Consider the following 21,384-nt stretch of genomic DNA (forward strand, 5'->3'; position numbering starts at 1 on the left):
ACGTGGGCATTCTATCATCTCACAGCATCACAAGAAGAAGCGTAGAGTACGGCACAATAAGATATTTTGAGAGAGAAGGGGCATTCACAAAACTCCTGTTACAGTATGTTGTTATAATTGTTCTAATTTGTTAATTATTATTGTCGATGTCTTACTGTGCTACTTTATAAATCGAGCTTTATCACAGGTATGTATGTGTAGGAATAAATAGAGTATGTTTAGGGTTTAGTACTATCTGTGGTTTCAGGCTTCCCCTGGGCATCTTGGAACGTGTCCCTCTCAGATAAGGGGGAGACTACCGTACAGAAAAGCTGTAGCTGCTGTGTAAAAGCATAGCTTCAAGTCAGGTCTTCTGCCAGCCCCTGCCACCAGACAGCCGCCCCCCAGCCCTTCCTGTGTGGAAGTATTAGAGCTGCCATGTTTTTGTAACTTTACCTCCCACCACTCATACCGTAAACCCCACAGGACTACCTGTGGGTCCAGACGACATCTTGTGTTTCCCACATAACGCAATGCTTCTCTCTCATCTTCTGCTCTTTTTTACTGAAAGGGATACTGATTCTGCCAGTCCCAAGTCTACTCCTGTCTCTGTGAGGCTCTTCCCTTGCACCACCCAGAAGGAACCGGTATTTGTGCTCTTGGACACACTGCTGATTCATCTATGTCCAACCGTGTGCCAGACCTGAATGAAAGTTGTCTGGAGACCAATGGGCTTTGCCATTTTTGACACAGACCATGTCTTGGTCACTTAGCACAGTGCCTGGCATTTCTCTATTTACTGCTATTTGGTGATACAGACTTGCCTGATACAGACTCACTAAATAAGTGAATGATGTAAGTGGAGACATGTTGTGCCCTTTCTGGGGCCATTGGATTTGTGAGCTCCATAGTATGGTCACCAAATTATGAAGTGCCTTCTGTGTGCTAAGCACTACAAGGATATGCAAAAAAAATTCTGAGCCCAGATCCCATGCTCAAGTTGTCAAGGGAGCTGATGATTGCTGAATGCCTACTGTGTGCCAGATGCCCTAGTGAACCCTTCTTAAATGTTGTATCATCCTCTCATTAATCTTATGAGGGAGGCTTAAGATCCCAGTTTTTACCAGTAAGGAAACTGAAGCTCAGGGAAGTTCAGGAACTCACCCAGAGTCCCGCTGTAAGTGGTGAAGCCAGGACTCAAACCCAGGTCCTTCCTGACTCCGGAGTCTGTTCTGTTTTCACAACAGACTGCTGGTTAAGGGAGACAAGACGAGACTTGCATGCATTTCCTTGGCTGCCTTTTCAGATGTACCAGTCCACTTTTGTTGCCCAGGCAGGAAGAACTGCTAGCTTGCTAACACTGCTGGGTGGAGGCCCCCGGGTGCATCCTAAATATGCCTTTGGCCCAGTGGGTCCTGAGCAGGCAGACGTGCTTCCAGTGGCCCAGATCTCCTCTTCCTGGCAACTGCACCTTCAAGGTGGTGAGCCTCTTCAGGCACCAGGCACTGAGATGCATTTGGAAATTTGGTGAAGGTTCTGGAATGCCTTTACAAATGCCTTTCTACCCTACATCCTGTTCCAACCTGGATGTTCCATCAGACGATTCTCCTGAAACAGCTTTAATCATATTTAATATTCTCCTGTAAAAAGATTGGCATCTAAATGCAAAGTGTATCCTGGATTGGATCCTGGGATAGAAGAAGGACATTAGCGGAAAAAGCCGTGGAATCCAAATCAAGCCTGGAGTTTAGTAAATAATAATATACCAGTATCAGCTTCTTAGTCTTGACAAATGTAGCATACAATGCAAGATGTTAGCATCAGGGGCGATAGGAAACTTTCTGTACTATCTTTGCAACTTTCCTGTAAATCTAAAATTATTCCTGGGCCCCTGACTGGCTCAATCAGTAAAGCCTGTGGCTCTCGATCTTGGGGTGGTGAGTTCCAGCCCCACACTGGGCGTGAAGCTTACTTTAAAAAAAAAATATATATATATATATATATATATATATATATATATATATATATAATTACTCTAAAGTTGGGGCACATGACTGGCTCAGTCAGTACAGCATGACTCTTGATCTCTGGGTTATGAGTTCAAGCGCCACATTGGGCGTTTAGCTTACTTAATAATTATTCCAAGGGGCGCCTGTGGCTCAGTCGGTTAAGCGTCCGACTTTGGTCACTTTGGAGGTCATGATCTCATGGTTCGTGGGTTCAAGCCCTGCATCAGGCTCTGCACTGGATCCTCTTGGATCCAGTGGAGGCTCTGCACTGGATCCTTGTGGAGCCTGCTTGGATTCTCCGTCTCCCTCTCTCTCTGCCCTTCCCCTGCTCGCACTCTCCCTCTCTCTCTCAAAAGTAAATAAACTTTTAAAAATAAATAAATAATAAATAATTGTTCCAAAATAAAAGTTCATTTAGAAAATGTTGGTGCCTCTTACAAGGTGATGACCAGGCTACTTGACTGGGTTTTGGGGGTTCTCCAACCTTATCTTCCCCTTCTTTCACCCTGTGAAAGAATCCTCTGTTTGGCTGAATGGTTTTACTCACTGTCCTCCAGACAAAGTCTGTGCTCCCCTCTCCCCTGCGTTTGCCCTAGCCATGTACCCTGCTGGACTGATCACCTGCCAAGGAATTGTCACGGTCCTTAACTGCAAACAGAAGTAAGCTAGTGTGAACCTACTGAGGCTCAAGCTTCAGGCCTGTCATTTGCAAGGTCCCAGAGTGTGCACCATGGCTGTTAGGAGAAAGTGATCCCCCTGTAACCGCCTCTGCCACACAAAGATCCTCACAGCCCTGAGACTCTGGGAGGTATATGTTAGTTGTAGTCTCGGCCACGTGTCCTTGACATGCCAGGTAGCTGCAAGGGAGTCAGATAGTATCTGACTTTTCATCTTCACTGTGTGAGGCCATCTCTACCTCCAACCACAGTGGGAAAGTCCCCAAACACAGGAAGGGGATTCATTCACTGGTTCTCCACAAAGTGGCAGATGTTCACTACAGGTGGTTTTTTAGAGCCAAAGCTTCCATGAGGCACAGCAGGCTCAGGTGACACTTGGGAAATCAGCTTGGTTTGGCCTGGAGGCTGCCTGGTACAGACTGTGCTCCTGCATCTGACTCACTAGACCAGGGTCGAGGGGACTTCATCTCCCGAGGGCACTTGACCTAAAACCTTTACAATAAAAAGGGCCCATGTACATGTCCTTAGCAATGGAAAAGGGTCGTACCGGGGAGGTGACAGCCACCTGAAGCGGGGGTGTTCCCCAAGGCAAGAGAGCACTGTCATGGGAGAAGGTCTGTGTGCTCTGTACCCACGGTGGCACCATCACTCCTCCGGCCACTGCAGCTAGAAAACTGGGAGCGTCTGACTCCTCCCTCTCACTCATCCCCAACATCCAGGCAATCATCTGGGGCTAGCTACTGCCCCCTAATATTTCTCAGGTCTGTCTCATCAGTAAGCACCTTCTTCAGGAAGCCCTTGCTGACCTCCTACCTGGCTGGGAGGGGGAAGGTCAGGGGTCCGGCCTTTGTGCTCCTGTTGAGCACAAAGCTCATTAACTTTGCATGTATCTTATGGTTGCCCTTGCCACATAGCATTAAAATGGTCTATTTCCTCATCTCTTTGTTCAAGCACAGAATGCGCCTATCCCTCTTTGTACCTCCAGTGCCTGGCACACAGGACTGCACAGCTCGATAAACATTAGACAGATGGAAAGAAGGAAGAAGGGGAGAAGACAAGAAGTAGGCTGAGCTTGAGAAGGGCCCCTTGGACTAAGCAATGAAATGTCCCCCACACTCTTACCCCTTAATGCTGCCTGCAGCATGCTTGCCCCAGCCAGACTCAGAGCTGCCTCTCTGGTGTGAAGGGTACAAGTAGAAGACAGGCAGTGAGCCCTCTGAGCTTGCTCTCAGACTCCCCTGTGCCAGGTGATCCTGGGGACACTGGGGACCATGCAGGGCCTCATTAGGAGGGACCTGTGGAAGACAAAAGAGGCCTCAGGCCCTGGGTGGGTTAATCAGCAGCATTAGCCCCATACTGCCCTCCTCAGACTTCTACATGAGAAAGGTATAAACCTAAGTCACTGCTGTTTGGGGTTTTATCATTGTATACAGCTGAACTAATAATCCCGTGGCTCTAAGCTTGCTGGAACATTCTCTCTTGCCTCCTTCGGGGCCCTGCTTGCAAGGCAGGTGTGTGTCAGGAGGCTTGCAATTGGAAGCCCCGGAGAATGTTACCTGGCACTGGTGGCCCCCTGCAGCGGATAGATGGTTCCTGGGTCCCCAGTGCCAGCACATGCAAGGAATGAGGAAATGGGGTGGGCAAGTCGTCCGGCCTGTCTACTCCTTGGGTTCCTTGCTCTGAAAACAAGAAAGGTGATCTTCAAGGTTCGTATAGCCTCAAGTTCAAAATATTTGTCTTATGAATGAAAAAGTAGCACGGAAGAGATGGGGGGTTTAGGTGTAGGCATTATACCTGGGCTCCAGTCCTGGCTCGGCCACTAACCAGCCGTGCATCTTGGACAAGTTCCTGCACCTCTCTGAGCCTCTGTTTTCCTGAAGTCTGAAAGTGAAACTATCTTTGCGCCTGCTTTGCAGGGGTGTTTCAGGATAAGAAATACTGTAGACAAACGTCTGGGCACAGAGCGGCCACTCAGTAAGTGGGGCTGCTAGGTCTTTGTGGGTGGAAAGTCCTTCAGAGAGTCTAGCTGAGCCGAGCCCTGGGTGGTGAGGTGAGGAACATGATGGCAGGCAGGTAAGCAGTATGGGCAAAGGAAGGGATAGGCATAATGTGATGGTGCAGAGTGGGTACAGACAGCGTGGTCCCAAACGGGGAGAGACGATGCTTCCTTTCAAGTGTGACGCAAGACAGTCTACAACAGGTGCCACTTCCAGCAAAGGGAACTGCATGGGTCACATGGCCTATGAGCTAGGCACTACACGAAAGCAGGATTTGTAGAGCAGAAGCTGGAAGACAGTGGAGTTAACACCATGGACCAAGGCAGAGAGCTGAGAGCGTGTCCTGTGTGTCCTGGGGGCGGGGAGGGCAACAGTGGATGAGGAATGCTCAAATGCTTTAAACGGAGCACTTGGGCCCCTCTTCTCTGCAGGACAATGACAAGACAGGCCAGCGAGGCTCCACTGCTCACGCTGTCTCCTACCTGCTTCCTCTCAGCACCTCTGCGTAGGCTGTGTCTGTGAGGCCGGAGCCAGAAGGCCTGGGTCTGGAAGGAGCCTCTGCGGTCCCCTGGGAGACCTGCAAAGGGGCTGGTACAGCACTTGTGTTCAGAAGGTGAAAGACTTGGAGAGCAGGCAAGCAGGCATTCACTGCAGCTTCCTTCCCGCCTGGCGGCTGGCTGTGTGCCCTGAACTTGACCTCAGATGACCTGTGTGTTCCCTTCCTGGAAACGGTTCCATTGCCAGAAGCAGTTGAGCTTTGGCTTTGGCTTTCTTTCTCCTTCAGAGCAGGGACTCTGGCTTAGCTGAGATTGGCTCGGCTACTGTAAAAGTCTCCCCATTAGCTGAGCAGGACCTTGCTTTCTTGTCCATCACCTACCACGGGGGTGGCTGCTACTCTCCACCTGTCCTCTTACCCCTTGTCAGCCTTCAGGGTTCTCAGTTTAGCTTTGGCGACTTTTAAGAGTGGAGATAACTGCATAGATAAGGTGACTTTAAGAGTGCAAGATCACTGCAAAGATAAGGACATAAAGACCAAGTGGGGGAAGTGTGAAATGTTCTCCCCAGGCTGCTCAGCTAGTTAGCTGCGGAGCTGGGACAGCCCAGGAGTTCAAACTCTCAGACGATGCTCTCTTTCTGGGCTATGAGTTGCCTAACTCCACACTCCTCAAATTCATTAAGGCCGGAGGTGTGGACCTTCGCTAATGTGCAAGTCTGGATTAATGTCAGTGTCTTGAAATCCTCGTGTGACAATGTGAATTTTGTTTCAGGCATTGTCCTTGGTAACTAACAAATACCATGCTTGGTTGTTTTGTGGATTGGGCTGGCATGAAAAATAATTCCAAAAATGCTTGACTTTGCCCAGTGTCGCTGATTAGTGTTGCTTTAGGAAAGGAAATCCAGTATTAGCCCCAGTAAGGGGAAGAAACTGCAACACTTTCTCTCTAGTCAAATGCATAAGGTATATACATAGCATACTTACCAAAGAAAGGGACTAATTTCCAATCAGCATACAAGCTAGAATGTTATAAATCCCATATAGGTTGCTTTGATCCAAAGCCTTCACACTTACCTTTGGAGCCAGTTTATGGGTCCCCGTAGAGAGCCAGGCTCTGTTTACCATTCAACAGCAATATGTTGAACATCTGGGTCCCAGGCACTGGGCAGGGTGCTGGGAATACACTGGGTAGCAAATAGGCACACGTGTACTTTAAGAGTGACCTCTTCACTTAAAGAAATGTCTTCTCTAGGTTTGAATGCCATCTTAATCATCAGGTTTGGTTCTGAAAGATATTTTTGACTGCTTTCTAAAATTAAGCTCCTCTCCAAAGGATAGAGAATGAATTCACTGATTGAAATTACCCAGAAAAAAAATTTAGCTTAGACAAAGGCAATCTCAAAAGAGGAATTCCCAAGACATTTTAAGCAATGGCCACGCAACCTCCCAAGGAGACGGTTAAATAAGAAACATGTATTGGGAAGCGACATTTATTTAAAATGCAAAGGCACATTTTCATGAGAACAAGGTTTTGGCTTCTGGAAGCCAGCCATCTCTCAAAGCAAGATGACCAAACGGTCTGAACCAACTCAGATCTATTGGTTGCTGTCTACTGGCCATGAGCCCTTAGGCTAGGACTGTCCCGGGCGTCCACATCTGACAGCACCTGCCTGCGGAATCTCCAAATCAAGGCAAGTTACAAGACTGACAGAGCTTAGAAACAAACCCGCTTATTTACACGGGTTCCCCTGTTGCCGAGGGTATTTCATTGATCAAAGATAAGTGTTATCATTTGAGTTTCCAGGTTCTCACAAAGAGCTCATTCTATATGTTTTCTATTTTATACAGACCTTTCTCATTTACCCTCTCCCTCGAGGCCATACCCCGACTCTTGTGGTAGGCATTAAAAATTCCCATTGTACGGACAGACAAACTAAGGTTGGGTCAAATGGCTTGCCAAAAGCATACAGCTACAGCGGGCCACTGATGGGGCTTGAGACCAGGTCTTGCAGTTCCTCCTCCATCAGACACAGAGGCCTAAACTCCTGCAGAAACGTGTGATGGCTTGTGCAAGCAGTGGGTCCCAGCCTGGCCAAACATTAGACCTCACCCGGGTGTGGCTAGATGTTGCCAAGGACATGAGGCTTGGAGTCCCCACCCAGGCCCATTCAAGGAGAATCTCTGGGTGTGGGGCCTGGGCACCAGTATTCTTGGAGTTCTCCAAGTGGCTGCAATGGGCAAAACTGAAATCATTCTGTTAGTAATCCGGATCTGCTTCCTTCTTTCTCAAGGACCTGCTTTCCAGTTGTCTTTTTTTCAATAATAATGTTCTATTTCTCAAGTATAGGAATAATACTTATTTGTAGAAATTTTAGAAGAAAGGTAGGACGAAGAAAAAAATCGCCAAGAGATCCATTGTTAATATTTTGATGTATTCTCCTCTAATCTTTGTACATATCTACTTACAAATTTTGGTAATATATACTAATATTTTCTTTTGATTTCATATGGTAAATAGTTTCCAATGTTGCCAAATAGTTTTCAAAAATACTATTTTAATGTGAAAGCAGACAAGATTTTTAAATATACTGTCCCCAACATTAATAGTGATTAACATTGGACTAAATAAACACTTAAGAAAATAAAATAAAATTAGTAAAATCATTATAATGGCTGCATAATAATTTAATGGGCTCACCTCCTATAAATCAATCAATCTTTAATATAGGACACTTAGATTGTTTGTAGTTTTCTGTTGTTATAAGTAAGTCTTCTATGAAGATCCTTGTACCTACATTTCTGTGCACCACTTTCTTAGAAGTGAAATTAATGAGCTGGAGGGTATAAACCTTATGAAATTTGTTGATAAACATTGCTGAATTGCTTCCCAAAAGGGTACATGAATTGCTGGTCCCCTCGGTGTAAAGAGAATTGGGAAAGAGAATTGTTACAGTCTTTGCAAAATTAAGTATTTTCATTCTGTGATCCGTCAGTTTGCTATGATTATTAATGAGGCTGGACTTTTTATATCTTTATTGGTCATTTGTATTTCTTCTTTTGTGAATGTTCGTGTCCTTTGCCTTCCCCTGCCTTTTGGGTGTTTATCTTTTTTCTTACATATGAAGCATACTAAGTATATAACACTTTTCCATTCATTTGTTTTGTAAATGTTTTCCCTAAATTTATCATTTAATTTGGGTTGTTGACATACACAAGAGCTTATTGATTTTATGCTCAGAAATACCTTTAGACTGTTTGATCAGGTAAATAGTTACCAACAGTTTCTTCTACAAGTCTCAATGAATAAAAGCCTGCTTACATAGGAGCAGTTTTTCTGGTTAAGCACGATTTTATTGGTCTGGACTAAGAAAACCAGTCCATCTCCTACAGGAACCTGACTTGAAATTATCAAAACTATAATACTTTCTGGTTTACATTCTTTGAACTACCCCACTGGATACATGATAATGTAAAAAACATGTTGGTTGTTCCCATCTTTGTAGGGCAAAACATTTAAATTTTTTTAATGTTTATTTATTTGAGAGAGAGAGAGCCAGAGACAGAGCACAAGCAGGGGAGGGGTAGAGAGAAAGGGAGACACAGAATCTGAAGCAGGCTCCAGGCTCTGAGCTGTTGGCACAGAGCCGGACGTGGGGGTCGAACCCGCAAACTGCGAGATCATGACCTGTAGTTGGAAGTTTAACCTACTGAGCCACCCAGGTGCCTCAGTAGGTCAAAATATTTAAAAGCAAACAGTATGCATAGCCTCTCGCAAAAGACTGCCCCACCCACAAATTAACAAAGTCCGCTTTCTCTCTGATTTCAGAAATAGGGTAGGTTTTAGGAGGGTACCCCTGGGCCCTAGGTGGAGACTTTCTTTCAACCCAAGCCTCTCCTAGTCTCACGCCTTGGGGACAGACAGACTCTAAACCTGAGCAGGGTTGCTCTGGAATGTAGTATCTGGTAGGTACTTATACTAAAAAATTTTATGTTGCTTCTCTGACCTTCAAATTTAACTTGGATGCCCTGTATTTTTGTTTGCTAAATCTGACATCCCTGATCCTGAGGTTTCCTTTCAGTGGTGATGTTGGGGTCTGCGTCCCAGGCGTGCCCACAGGAAGCGGTACACAGACGTCGCACAACTGGTAGATCACATAAAGGTGTTTACCTGCCTCCCTCCAAAGAGGCTCTCATGGCCAAGGGGCAGCCTCTTCCCTGGGCCCCAGGGATACTTTCTAAGAAACCCACTGCATTGACTTTTCTATACCAATCAGCATGTACTTAGAAACCTAAGCTCTTCACCCAGGCCTTGTGGGCTGCTCCCAGGCTTGCTGCACGTCATGGTTCCTCTTCCTCCTTTTTCTAGCAGCTGTGAGGTTCTTCTTGGGCTGGTGGATCCAGGCAGGCCCAGGTAAGTGCCCATCATTGCCTCATTCAGGTGTCCTTAGCCCACTACACGTTTTTGTTTGAGTGGCCAATCTGTTCCCTGTGGCCTCTTTCTGCCTTGACACCTATTTTCTGTCTTACGGACTCTTGCTTCACTATAAATAATTAGATTGCTTTCCAAAAGTTGGATGCTCAAATTCATGTTTTATTGTGGTTTGAAGTGGCCAAATGACAGGTGGATGTGGGTCATGGCCTAGTCATGCCTCCATTAGGACAACCCTAAAGAATGGCAAGAAGAGGGAGGCATCAGCTCATACCCCCTCCCTGGCTTAGCAGATAAATAGTACAGTGTTGGCAATCCAGAATACTTCCCCAGGAACAGTGCCAGAGTGACCTCGAGTGACTCAGTCCGTTAGTGCAGGTGTTCCCAAGATCGCCTCTCCCGCTCCATGGGGCACGGCTGCGTCCTTTTTACCTCTGGCCCATTTATCTCCAAAGGCTTCTAACGCAGAGCTTCTCAATATTGAGGGTGCCTAGGAATCACCTGGAAGTCTTGTTAGAATGCAGACACTGAATGAGCAGCTCTGGGGCCTACTGAGAGTCTGCCCTCTTGACAAACTCATCGCACCACTGCTGTAGGTCCACGGATCACACTTTGAGTGGCAAGCGTCTGAAGCTTTTCCTGATTGGCTGCAGGATGGCCCAGGCGCCTGGTCTTTCCAATTCCAGGGCTTTGGCGAAACCTCCAGGCCCAGGAGGTCGGAATCCAAGGCAATGTGATCCACGTCTGTGAGAAAGGCAACCGCAGGGAGAGGGCAAGGAGGTAAGCGGGAGTGAGAGCCGGGGAGCCGCGGGAAGCCTGACAGAGGGGACAAGTTCTGAACAGTTTAGAGTGGAGGTGGCAGGCCCTAGGGCTGCTTGAATATGTAGGGAAGGAGGTGTTTGGAGAGCTGTCGTCTCCAGCTGGGGAGGCTGAGGAAGGTCTCCTGCTCCGTGCCAAGCCGGGTGCCTGGGCACCTACACATCATTGCCTCCATTCTCTTAGGTAATACATAATATCCTTACTGATTATTGTATAAATTTTAACTTTGGTTGCCATGGCTATTTATAGTTAAAATATTGTAAGACCCTTTCCCTGTGAAGGGGGCAGAGGAATCAGGGGATGGGATGGCTTAGAAGGAGGAGACCATCTGAGCGTCTGCTACATACAAGGTCCGAGATAGGACATTGCCACAGTGTGGCTCATTTGATGCTCTGCAAAGGAACCTGCAAAGGAGCTAGCGTAAGTCCCATTTTTACAGATGAGAAGGAGGCTGGGTGAGGGAAATCACCTTGCCCACAGTCACAAACCAGAACCTAGAGGAGTGGAAATGGAGCCCAGGCACCCGGAGGGAGCATCTCAGTGTTTGGGGAAAGGGAAGGTGTTGTGTGTGTGTGTGGGGGGGGGGGTGCACAATGGCCAAGTGGAATGATGGGGGCTCTGAGGATTGGTCCCCTTGCACTGCACAGTTCCCGCAAATGGGGCTTGACCCTCGCCCACAAAGGATATGGGGAAGGGGCAGCCTCGAGAATGAAAGGGGTGATCTCCAGTTCAGGTCTCAGATAGGACAGCGAGCAGGCTCCTGTCCAGCAGAGATGGAATGGGAACAACATATGGAAACAAGATAATGGGACAAACAGGGTGATGATGAAGAAGCCTTTTAGGGATGCTCAGCTCTTTTTAGGAAGCCTTTGCATCACTCTGGCTGGATTCTTAAGATTTGTAGCTCAGGAATTTCATGATTTTTATACTGCACATATTTTCTGTGGTCTCATCTCCCCAACTGTACATGGTTTTGTTTGTTTTTGTTTTTTAGTAAGTCCTTTTAAAAAGGCTGACCTTGTTGGAGGATTTGATGTTTAAGTTTAACCAGGAGGTAGATAATAAGATCTTGGTCCAGCCAATTTCCCCCACCCCTGAACCTCAAGTCCCCATATATGCTGCTTCTTGGGTCTCTGGGCATGTCCCACATGTGCCTCAAATGGACATGTCCTTGCTGACTTCATTCAGCCACCTGCTCTTCCTCTGGTGGGCCCCTTGGTGCTACCATCCACCCTGTTGCTCTTCCAGAAACCTCCCCTGTGTGCCCTCATATAATTGATCCCCATCCTGTTGACGTGAGTCACTAAATCTGTCTCCAATACATCTCTGCATCCCCAGCCCACAACCCTAATGGAGACCACCATGATTTTTTTTCTCACCTGGGTTTCTGCAACAGCCTTCCAGCTGGTTTCTCTGCCTCCATGCTGAGACTCTGATACATCCCCCATACCGCAGCCAGCACTGAGCAAGATGTGATCCCTGTCCACAGCACAGTAGATGGGACAAATGTACTAAAGCTACTAATGATGTGATTGGCAGGTTCAGTCTCGAGAGACCATCAAAGGCTTCCTGGGGTGTCACCTGAGTTTAGCCAGGAAGGATGAGTGGGAGTGAAATGGCAAGAAGGCAGGAAATGCTTCTGCTGAGGCTGTGCTGTTTCAGAACTTTCCTTTAGCTGTCAGGCCCCTGGTGACACATATACCCCAAGTCCTTTCCTCTGCTGGATTCTGTCTCAATTTACAAATTAATGTCTACTGAGTTTGCCCCACTGCCACTCATCCCTTCCACCAGGCTTCCCTCGGGTCAGATTTCTTCCACCCTGGTCTAAATTTCTGAATCTAGTTCTCTAGTGGGAGGAATGACAACCAATCGAATGGGAATTTCAAGTATATGTCCCCAGGAGGCAGAAGCCTCCATGCCTGCCCTCATGAAATGGGCAGAACTGATCGCATTTACACCTACCTTAGAGACCCCACATCCCCGTCACATGCACACACTATTCCCTGTGTGTTAGTTATGAGTGCTGCTAACCAAATACTTTTGCTTCTGCTTCCAGGCACATGGCAGCATTGTACCTACTGCACTTCCCCAACCCCTCATGACTTGCTTTGGCCCGTGAAATGAGAGCAGAAGTAACTTGTATTACTTCCGGATGAACACTTGGAGAATTAGTGCTTGATTTGCCCCGTCCTCGCTTCCTGCCTTCAGGGTCGAGGAGGCAGCATGTCCAGTTCCAGCTGCCTGCGTCCCTGGGTGGCTGTGGGAAACAGAGCTCCTCTTGACCCACAGTGGACACATTTCATGATCGAGGAATAAACTTTTATGTCAAACCACTGTGACCTGGGGATTATTTGTTATTACATCAAAGCCAAACTGACCCTGACTGATACATCCCATCAAATCAAGGTCTGGGTCGGGGAGCACTGAGGTCTTTATCCCTGTTGGGTATTCAACAACCTGAGTCTCAGAGCCAAAGTTCCCACCCTTCTGCCCAGCCCCCTTAAGTTGGAAGATTTCCAGGTTATTTCATCTCTTTCCCATCATGATGAGGATCCATGCATTCTCCTTGTGAGTTAGTCTATTTGATTCCACCTAAATTCAAAATGAAGTCACAGAAATAAAACGTGAAAGCATTTGCTGAGCTACTCAAAAACCTAGTCTAGATATCCTACACACGTCACACTGACCCATGCATGTCCAAAGCAATCCAGTAATGCATCTCCCTTTCCCCAAGAGCAAAATGCCAGCGTCTGCCCCATATCAGCCCTGGCACCGGTAGGCTAATTTCAGAGGCCCTCGATCGTGGGCCCAGGTCTGCCACTTAGTAGTGAATGACCTTGGACAAATTACCTCTCTGAGTCCCAGTTCCCTTATCTGTAAAATGGTGATAATAATAATAAAAGCTGTGTCACAGAAAGAAAAGGAAAGTAACATTTGCATTTGGTGTGTTAGCCACTCTGCAGACAGAACCATAATGTACGTGAAAGTGCTTTGAAAAGGGAAAGCTCTATGCAAACATTAGCTGATAATATTTTTAACCAATACATGACCAAAGAAGAAACACATCCCAAAGCAAATAAACTTCCTTTAATCTTCAAAACCGAGCCCAGGCGTGGATGGACGTGGCTGTGTATTTACAGTTCTGCAAAAGGTTCCGCAGTACGAAGCTGCTTCTTCAAGTAGGGCAAATTGCTTATTAGCTAAAGAGAAGGAGCAGGATCAAACATCTCAGAGGAGGTTAGTCACATGCGATCATTTACAGGTTCGGCAAACGACCAACAAGCAGCGTTGATTCCACCAAGTGACTTCCAGAAGAACTACGCGGGCACTTTCAACTCAACTTCCTGTGCTCGTTGCCCGCCCGCTCGTGCTGAATCGACCGCAGTTCCTCAGTGGAGCTGGAAGTCCTTATTTCCCAGCCCCACCTCCATCCCCAAAGGGAAACGCCCCCTGCCAACCTCGCAGTGCTGGCCGTCCACTGGGCTTGTTTCCTTCGCGACGGGATTTCCCTTTCTAACCCTTGGGGCAGCTGCAGCAGCCAGGTCCTGACCTCACCGGAGCAGTGGCCTAAAAAGGCTCAGTCTTCGGTCGCTGGGGGTGGGGCCCGCCACGCTGCTTAATAAAAAGAAGCCTCTCTCGCTCTACCTCCTCTAAGCGCCTCGGGCCTGATCCTGGCCGCCGCCTGGGCGCTGAACTTGCTTCTCAACCGCTTCTACTAGTCCAGTGCTTCCCAAACTTGAGCGTGCATCACCCCAAGGGCTTGTTACAACAGAGCGCCGGCCCCACCTCCAGAGTTTCTGCTAGAGTAGGTTTGGGGTGGGGCCCCAGAGCTTGCATTTCTAACAAGTTCCCAGGTGTTGGTGATACTGCATTTGGGGACCACAGTTAGCCAACCACTGCCTCTAGCTCAATGCTTCTGCCAGAGAGAGAGAGGCCCGCTGGGCACCTCCGCCACCGTCCCAGCTGCTCTCCCGCCCTGCGTGCTGTGTGAGGAAGGAACAACCCGGGCAGCACAGGGGGCTGCAGACCCGACACGGCAGGCTGGAAAAAAACAAACAAAACAAAAACCCTGAAAGCCTGTGGGTCTTCGGTGTCACTGGGATGTCATTGATCAGGTTCTACTGACCTCATTTCTTCATTCAGCACATATTGATTGAATGCTAAGTCTAGGGTTACGAAGGTGAAAAGACAAGGTCCCAGCCCTCCAGGAGCTCATAGTAACAGGGAGGGAAATGTGCAAACAATTACAATGCTGATAAGATAACTGTTGTAAGGGAGGGGGCATCAAACTTCTGTGGGGAGTAGGTGGAGCTCTGGAATCTGAGGAGCTGGGAAAAGTTTCATGGAAGAAATGGCATTTATGCCCAGACCTGCAGGATGGGTGGGAATTTGGCAGGTAGAAGGAGTAGCTGGAACCCCGGGGGTGGGGGTGGGGGGAGTGGGAAGGGGTTTCCCCAGGCACAGGGAATGAGCAAACAGACTGTCCAAGTGCAGGGTTCCAGAGGGAGAAGCAGTCCGGAAAATGACTGGCAGGTGTTGGGCTGGGCCTCGTTTCCCTCCCACCTCTCTGGCTGCTCCTTCTCAGTCTCTTTTGCTGATCCCCTGTCAACTGCTCTTCCTCATGAGCTGGTGTTCCCTGGGGCTCTGTCCTGGCTGCCTTTTCCTCCCACTTTCCCTGTCCACTACCGATGAGCTCCTCCACACCTGAGGCCTCACTTACACTCTACTCGGCAATGGGGTTTACGTGTGTGTGTGTTTCCAGCCCAGGCCTCACCCCCTCAGCTCCACATGGATGGCTCCAGGTATCTTTCCTCCCATACTCTGTATTGGTGAATGGCGCCAGCATTCATCCAGTTAACTAAGCCAGAGGACTTTGTGAAACAACCCTCTCAGGTAGCTGGTGAAGAGTTATTTGGCACAGTAAATTGCTCAGAATACAGAAAGATGCCAGGCTCAAATTCTGAGTCTGCCATTTTTTTTAAGTTTATTTATTTATTTTAAGAGAAAGAGAGAGAGGGAGAGAGGGAGGGGCAGAGAGAGAGGGGAGAGAGAATCCCAAGCAGGCTCCGTGCTGTCAGCGCAGGTCCCAACTCGGGGCTCGATCTGGGGAGCCGTGAGACAAAATCAAGAGTTGGATGCCCAACCAACTGAGCCACCCAGACACCCCCGGAATCTACCATTTACTAGCTGAAGTGACCTTGGGCAAGTTACTTAATCTCTGTTTCTTTATCTGTAAAATGAGTTTAATGATAATACCTAGTTCACAAGGTTGTTCTATGGATGAAACAATAACAGTTGTCATTTATTATTCCCTACGAAGAAACAAAAAAACTAACTGATCACAAGTAGTGCTGTCCAGAAAGCCCTAGGCCAAGTACTTTATTTACTTGGATTGTCTCAAAAATGGTGAGTACCTTGTCCAAGGTCACTCTGCTAGCAAATGGCACAGCCAGGTCTGGAACCCAGAATTCTCTGTCCCTAAGCCACCTTCTTCAACCCAATTGTCACACGGTCTGTCTGGAGATTGTATAACAAATGGGGAAATGCTCATGTTATAACGTTAGTGAAAAGAGGGCAGAAAATTGTGTAATCAGTGTGCATACAACTGTTATAAAATTTAAAAAAGGAAACCGATCTACAAATAGAAAAGGCTAGAAAGAATTATAGAGAATGGTTAACTGTGGTTGTATTTTGGTGATGTCTGTCTTCTAATTCTCTGTATTTTCTACATTTTCTTTAATATATATAATTTTATTAAAATAAAATTACTTAAAACATTAAACATTCATTACAGTGACAATTGCAAGTCCACAACCTGTTCTCGTGTTTGATTGAAAATTACACTAAGTATCTCTTCTCAGTTCTAGACTTACTTCCCTGAACAGAAACTCTTTAGTCCTCTGTAACACGGGAGTAGGAAGTAGGTATTGCAGCCATATTCCCCACCCACCCACAACTGACAACCTGGCCACTGGAGCAGACTGTCAAAATAAGGCCTGGGAGGAGGAGGGAAGTTCCAGGCAGAACCCCGGCTTCTCCTACCGCCTAGGGCTTTCTGGACAGCGCTACTTGAGATCAGTTACTTTTTTTGTTTCTTCTAAATAGCCGGCCGAATGCTCTTTTTCCAGTTCTGGCTGAGTTGTTAGCTTCAGCCGGGCAGGGATGCCTGCCAGGTACCTGGCTCTGTGAGCACCGCCCAAACTGGTCAGGCCAGTCCGTCCCATGGCTGTTTCTGCCAGAACTTGCCCGCGCGCGCGAGTGTGTGTGTGTGTGTGTGTGTGTGTGTGTGTATGTTAGAGACCCACCCTTCTCTCCAGCAACCCAGGTAGGTGGAAGGCAGCTGCGGGCACCAGCCTGGCAGTCAGGCCAGATGGGTGGAGCTGAATTAATCTAACCTGGAATTTCAACTTGGCCTGCACAACAGGTGAGGGGAAAAAAAAAAAAAAGCAGCAGAGTGAACGGGCAGTTTGGCAACTTGGAAATATTCTTGTGCCTTGTCCCTTGTCCCCTGCCTGGAAAATAGCCCGGGGTGACTTATCAAAGTGTCTGCACCGGGTAATGGGGCTTGGTTGCACCACGGCCCCCTTCATAGGCTCTCCGAGCCCCTCCTGAACGCTGTCCTCCTCCGTTACCCTCCGCGACGCGCCCGTTCCCCCTCCTGTGGGAGGCAGGGCGGGGGTATCGGATTAGTCTTTGTTTTCGACGCGAAAGAGCCGAGCGCGGCGCGGGGGAGGCTCGCGATGGCAGGGCCCTGGGGTCCACCTGAGTACGGCGCTCGGCCGTGACCCCTGCGAGGGTGTCCCGTAGCCGGCCCGCAGCCTCTGCCCCCGGGTACCCTTTCCTTGCCGGCCAGGCTGACTCGGTACGCAAACGCGCGACGTCCCCCATTGTCCTGCCTCGGAATGAGCGAGCGGCAGCAGGGAGAGGGGGGTCAGTCAGGCCCGGAGCTCAGGGCCCCCGGGGGCTCCGGGGCCGTCCCAGACCTCTCGGGCCCGCAGGGAGCGGCAGGAAGTGGGGACACCGGGGCCGGCTCGGCCGAGGGCCTAGGCTAGGAGGTCCGCGTGCCCCACCCCGCGCGGCCCGCCTGGGCTGCAGAAGCGCGGGAGGGCGGGGGCCACTAGCCTGAAGGGGGCGGCAGGGTCCTGGGAGGGCCGACGCGGGGGTGGGGAGGTACTGCAGGTGCAAAGGCGCGGCGGCCGAGCCGGGCCCGGCCGCCACCCGCTTGCAGGCTGCTCGCTCCGTCCCCTCCCCCTTCGCGGAACTCCCCCCTCGCGCAGCCCCCGGCCCGGTGGAGGGGGCGGCGGGGCCGGCGGGGCTCGGCGGGGCCGCACGTGCGCGCCCTCCCGGGCGGGGGAGTCCCCGGGCGAGCACGTGCCGCGGCGCGCGGGGGGCGGGGAGTCCCGCGGACGCCTTCATTGCTGCTGCTGCCGCCGCGGCCGCCGCTGCCTCTTCCTTCCTCCTGCGCCGTCCCCTCCTCGGCCCGGGCGGGGGGCTCCGCGCGCCTAGCTCGGCCCGGCCAGGCGCTCCGTGAGGCGGGCGCCCCAGGCGGCGGCGGCGGCCGCGACGGTGGTGGCGGCGGCAGCGCGGGCCGGGAAACTTTGCCCCTTTGTGCGCTCCGCCCCGGAGGCGGCGGGCAGGTCGGTGCAGTCGGTGCCTTTCCGGCTCCGGGGTGGGGGAGGGGAGGCGTGGGGGGCCCTGCCCGGAGGGGGGGGTGTGGGGGAATGGGGGAGGGGACGGCCCGGGGGCCGGCCGGGGGGGCCGCTACTTTGTTGCGGGGGACGGGGCGGGGGTGCTACGGGTCACAGTGTAGCGGAGCCGGGCGGGGGCGGCGGGGCGGGGCGGGGGCTGCGGAGCCGCCAGAGCCGAGCGGCCGAGGCCCCAGAACAAAGGAGCCCGAGCGGCGGCGCGCGCGCGGCCCGGCCCGAGCTGGAGCGCGCCCCCCTCCCCGCGCCCCCTCGTCGGAGCGGGCCGCCCTCCCCAGTCTGGCCGGCGGGCGGGGGGCGCGGCGGGGCGGCCGGCGCGGGCTACCCCGGGCGCGCCCCTGTCCAGGCCGCTTCCGTGCCGGGGGCGCTCGGGCAGCCCCGCCGAGTGAAGCTCTCAGCAAACTTTATTTTGAAAGCTCTGCTCCCTTGGGGAGGCCCTAGCGACCTCCAGTGAGGGGTGTGTGTGGGAATTTTGGTGAAACTCTCCCAAGCCCGTGGGGGTGGGGCAGAGGACAACTTTATTAGACATCTCACCTTGACCACCCCTTTAAATTCGTTGAGCAGGTTCCCTCAGCACCCCATCAGGCGCTAGGCCTCCTCCCCCAGGCAGGGAGCGGGTGCTGGTGCGCCCTGCCAGAGGTTCTGGGCAGGACTTCATTTGAGCAAGCCCTTTCTCTTCCCCCATTTTCTCTCCTTCCAGAAGCAGGAAGAGGTAACATGTGAAAGTTGTCCCTGAGCCTCAAGTGATGCGCTTCCTCTTTCTGTCTCTCTTTTAGGCAGCGCTGCCTTCTCCATCATCCTGACCCCAGAGGACAATTACCAGGAGGAGAAACTCCTCACCCTGCCCAGCCCCCACCACACACTCACCTGCTCACCTCATGCCTGGGTGCAGGGTGGGTGAGGGTGAAGAACCCACCCAGTCAAGATGATCCCTTCTCTGGGGACCGCTGCTGGTGTCCTGCCCCAGATCCTGGGCCCCAGCAGTTGGGAGAGTGGCCCCCAGCTGAGCCCTATCAGACTGCTGCAGAGGAGGTGAAGAGGGGTTGAGAAGAGGCGCCCATCCTGGAGTCTGGAGTTACTTGCCTTCACCTTTCACCCGCGTACACTCTTGACTGTTTTAGGAAAGAAGGACCTGGTGGTGGCCTTTGCAGGCAGGCAAGAAGCTGGACCGTGGCTTTACTCTGGCACCTATGCCCCTACCTCTGGCAGCGTCATGAGCCAGTTTCAGGTGCCCCTGGCAGTCCAACCGGACCTGCCAGGTCTTTATGACTTCCCTCAGGGCCAGGTGATGGTAGGGGGTTTCCAGGGACCTGGGCTCCCCATGGCCGGGAGTGAACCCCAACTCCGAGGGGGCGGAGATGGGCGAAAGAAACGAAAACGGTGTGGTACTTGTGAGCCGTGCCGGCGGCTGGAAAACTGCGGGGCTTGCACCAGCTGCACCAACCGCCGCACGCACCAGATCTGCAAACTGCGCAAGTGTGAGGTGCTGAAGAAAAAAGTGGGGCTTCTCAAGGAGGTAAGCTGGCCCTTGTTTGGCTACCCTGCCCTTGCCGTGAGGGTGCTGTCCTCACAGGGTCTTGCTGAAGACGGTTAAGCCCAGTCTACCATGCTGATCCTTTTGGTCTAACTTTCACTGGGGCCATGTGTGGGAGCTGTCTTGCTGACAGTTTGTAAGAGTAACCACGGAGCGGGGGTGTCCAGCTAGCACGCTCCTCTCTGATGTTTGCATTTGATGGAGGACATACCCAGCCTTATTTCTAGAGGGTGTGTGTGTGTGTGTGTGTGTGTGTGTCCTACTTGAAGCCTCAGATGTATTTCAAGGTCACACCAATGCTTGGGTGGCATGGGAGTGATGGTGTCAGGTAAGGGGTGGATTTGGAAAGAAAGATTTGGAGTGACAGGGTGCTTTTGTGCTGCCCTGATGAATGGGATGTTTTGTTTTTCCTAAACCTTTTCTCGAGTACCACCGTTTTTCTCAGAAAGCAGGAGAGCCTATTGGAACTGGAGATTTAATGACAACCCATGATTTGGGTTTCCCTACTGGACTGAGGACTTCTTGGGGTCCAAGACTTTTCTTTATCTCTGTGTTCTCAGGACCTGGCTCAGTTCCTTGATGTGTAGTCAGCACTCAGATACTAATTGAATGAATGAATGATGTGCTTTTGAGACACTGTCCAGCTCAGGGAAGAGTACTGCCTTCATTTGGAATAGGGGGATGGAGGGAGGAAAGGAGGAGTGGGGATGAAATGAAAGGGGGAAGCGGAGAGGTAGTGACCCTGCACTGGCCATCGTTCCCTTCTGTTCTGGTGGCTGGCTGCCAGCACGAGGTTGGTGGCAGCCTCCATAGCGCAGAGTTGGCAGAAGTAGGGCCGAGCGAAGTTGAGCAGCTCGGGAGAGCGGTGTAGCGGCTTGAGGTCGCTCCAGGCAGCGGAACTGGCGCTGGACAGAGCCGGAGGCCTGCGCTGTCTGTGGGGCTCCTGTGCTCCGCCACTGATTTGTCCAAGGGCTCAGACAACTCAGGCCCCCTCTCCGGGGTTGTCTTCTCCCCTGGGAAATGGAGGGGTTGTGCTTGATGGCCTTTGAAGCCCTTTCCAGCTGGGCTGGGAGCCGCCGCGCTTCTGAGGGCTAGGGCACCTGTGGCTTCGATGGGCTGGCGGCTGGCGCTCGGGATTTCCCTGTCCGCTGAGCGCCCAGCTGTGCCGTGAGCTTGGTGGGGCTGTGGTCCCGTGGTTGGGAAGAGAGCTCCAAGTGTTGGGGGCAGGGAAGTGGGTGTTGCTGGGATGTCTTCTGCCCCTTTTCACTTTCTCTTGTCCACTCCTGTGGAAGCTGCATATAGCGGCCCAGGACCACAGACTCTGTGCTCTGTTTCCCTGGTCTCTCATGAAAGCAGACATCTGGATCACATGTGCAGCTCCCCCTCACCCACCCCACCCCCCAGCTGGGAAGCAGTGTCCGGTCCCTGTATGTTGCTGGTGTTGTGGGGAGTTGGCATCCTGCTGGCCCAGGGCCCTGTGGGTCACTTCTGAAAGGGAGCAGGGGAAGAGCAGGGGTAGACTTCACTCCTGGGCATGAGATCTAGTGTTTTGGAGTAAGGAAGAGTTGTTCGGTCTACTTTTAAAGCTTGGTTCCTCTGCTTGCTTCCTTGAGGCATCCATCCCATCTTGCCACCCTCTTTGTTTCACTCCACTCCTCCTGTGATCAAACCTGAGGAGTAGGGGGGCTGAGCTTTCTGAACTGGGTGTTCCTGGAAGTAGAGGACATGGTGAACTGTGTTT

General features: G+C 51.0%; 1 protein-coding gene and 1 long non-coding RNA gene across 8 annotated transcripts in view; both read left to right on the forward strand.

The window, feature by feature from the left end:
• Window positions 1-49: 49 nt before the first annotated feature.
• Window positions 50-12,736, forward strand: LOC128311232 (uncharacterized). Of its 3 annotated transcripts, none has more exons than XR_008289409.1 (3): window positions 50-187; window positions 9,528-10,367; window positions 12,463-12,736. It is a non-coding gene; the product is annotated as an uncharacterized LOC128311232 (long non-coding RNA). The 3 variants fall into 3 exon arrangements; XR_008289410.1 differs by having other exon boundaries at window positions 62-187; window positions 9,525-10,367; XR_008289408.1 differs by lacking the exon at window positions 50-187 and having other exon boundaries at window positions 204-10,367.
• Window positions 12,737-16,682: 3,946 nt separating this feature from the next.
• TET3 (tet methylcytosine dioxygenase 3) overlaps window positions 16,683-21,384 on the forward strand; it is a 105,727-nt gene continuing 101,025 nt past the window's right edge. For 2 of the 5 annotated variants that reach the window (XM_027072175.2, XM_053200781.1), the window contains exons 1-2: window positions 17,801-18,043; window positions 18,886-19,625. In XM_027072175.2, coding sequence (XP_026927976.1) covers window positions 19,323-19,625 — 303 coding nt within the window. In that variant the 5' untranslated portion in view covers window positions 17,801-18,043; window positions 18,886-19,322. Of the gene's footprint in view, window positions 16,831-16,930; window positions 17,269-17,800; window positions 18,044-18,355; window positions 19,626-21,384 lie in introns of those variants that run through there. The other 3 variants (XM_053200779.1, XM_053200780.1, XM_053200778.1) reach the window with 3 other exon arrangements.

Source organism: Acinonyx jubatus, chromosome A3 (assembly GCF_027475565.1).
Source record: "Acinonyx jubatus isolate Ajub_Pintada_27869175 chromosome A3, VMU_Ajub_asm_v1.0, whole genome shotgun sequence".
NCBI classification, from domain to species: Eukaryota; Metazoa; Chordata; class Mammalia; order Carnivora; family Felidae; genus Acinonyx; species Acinonyx jubatus.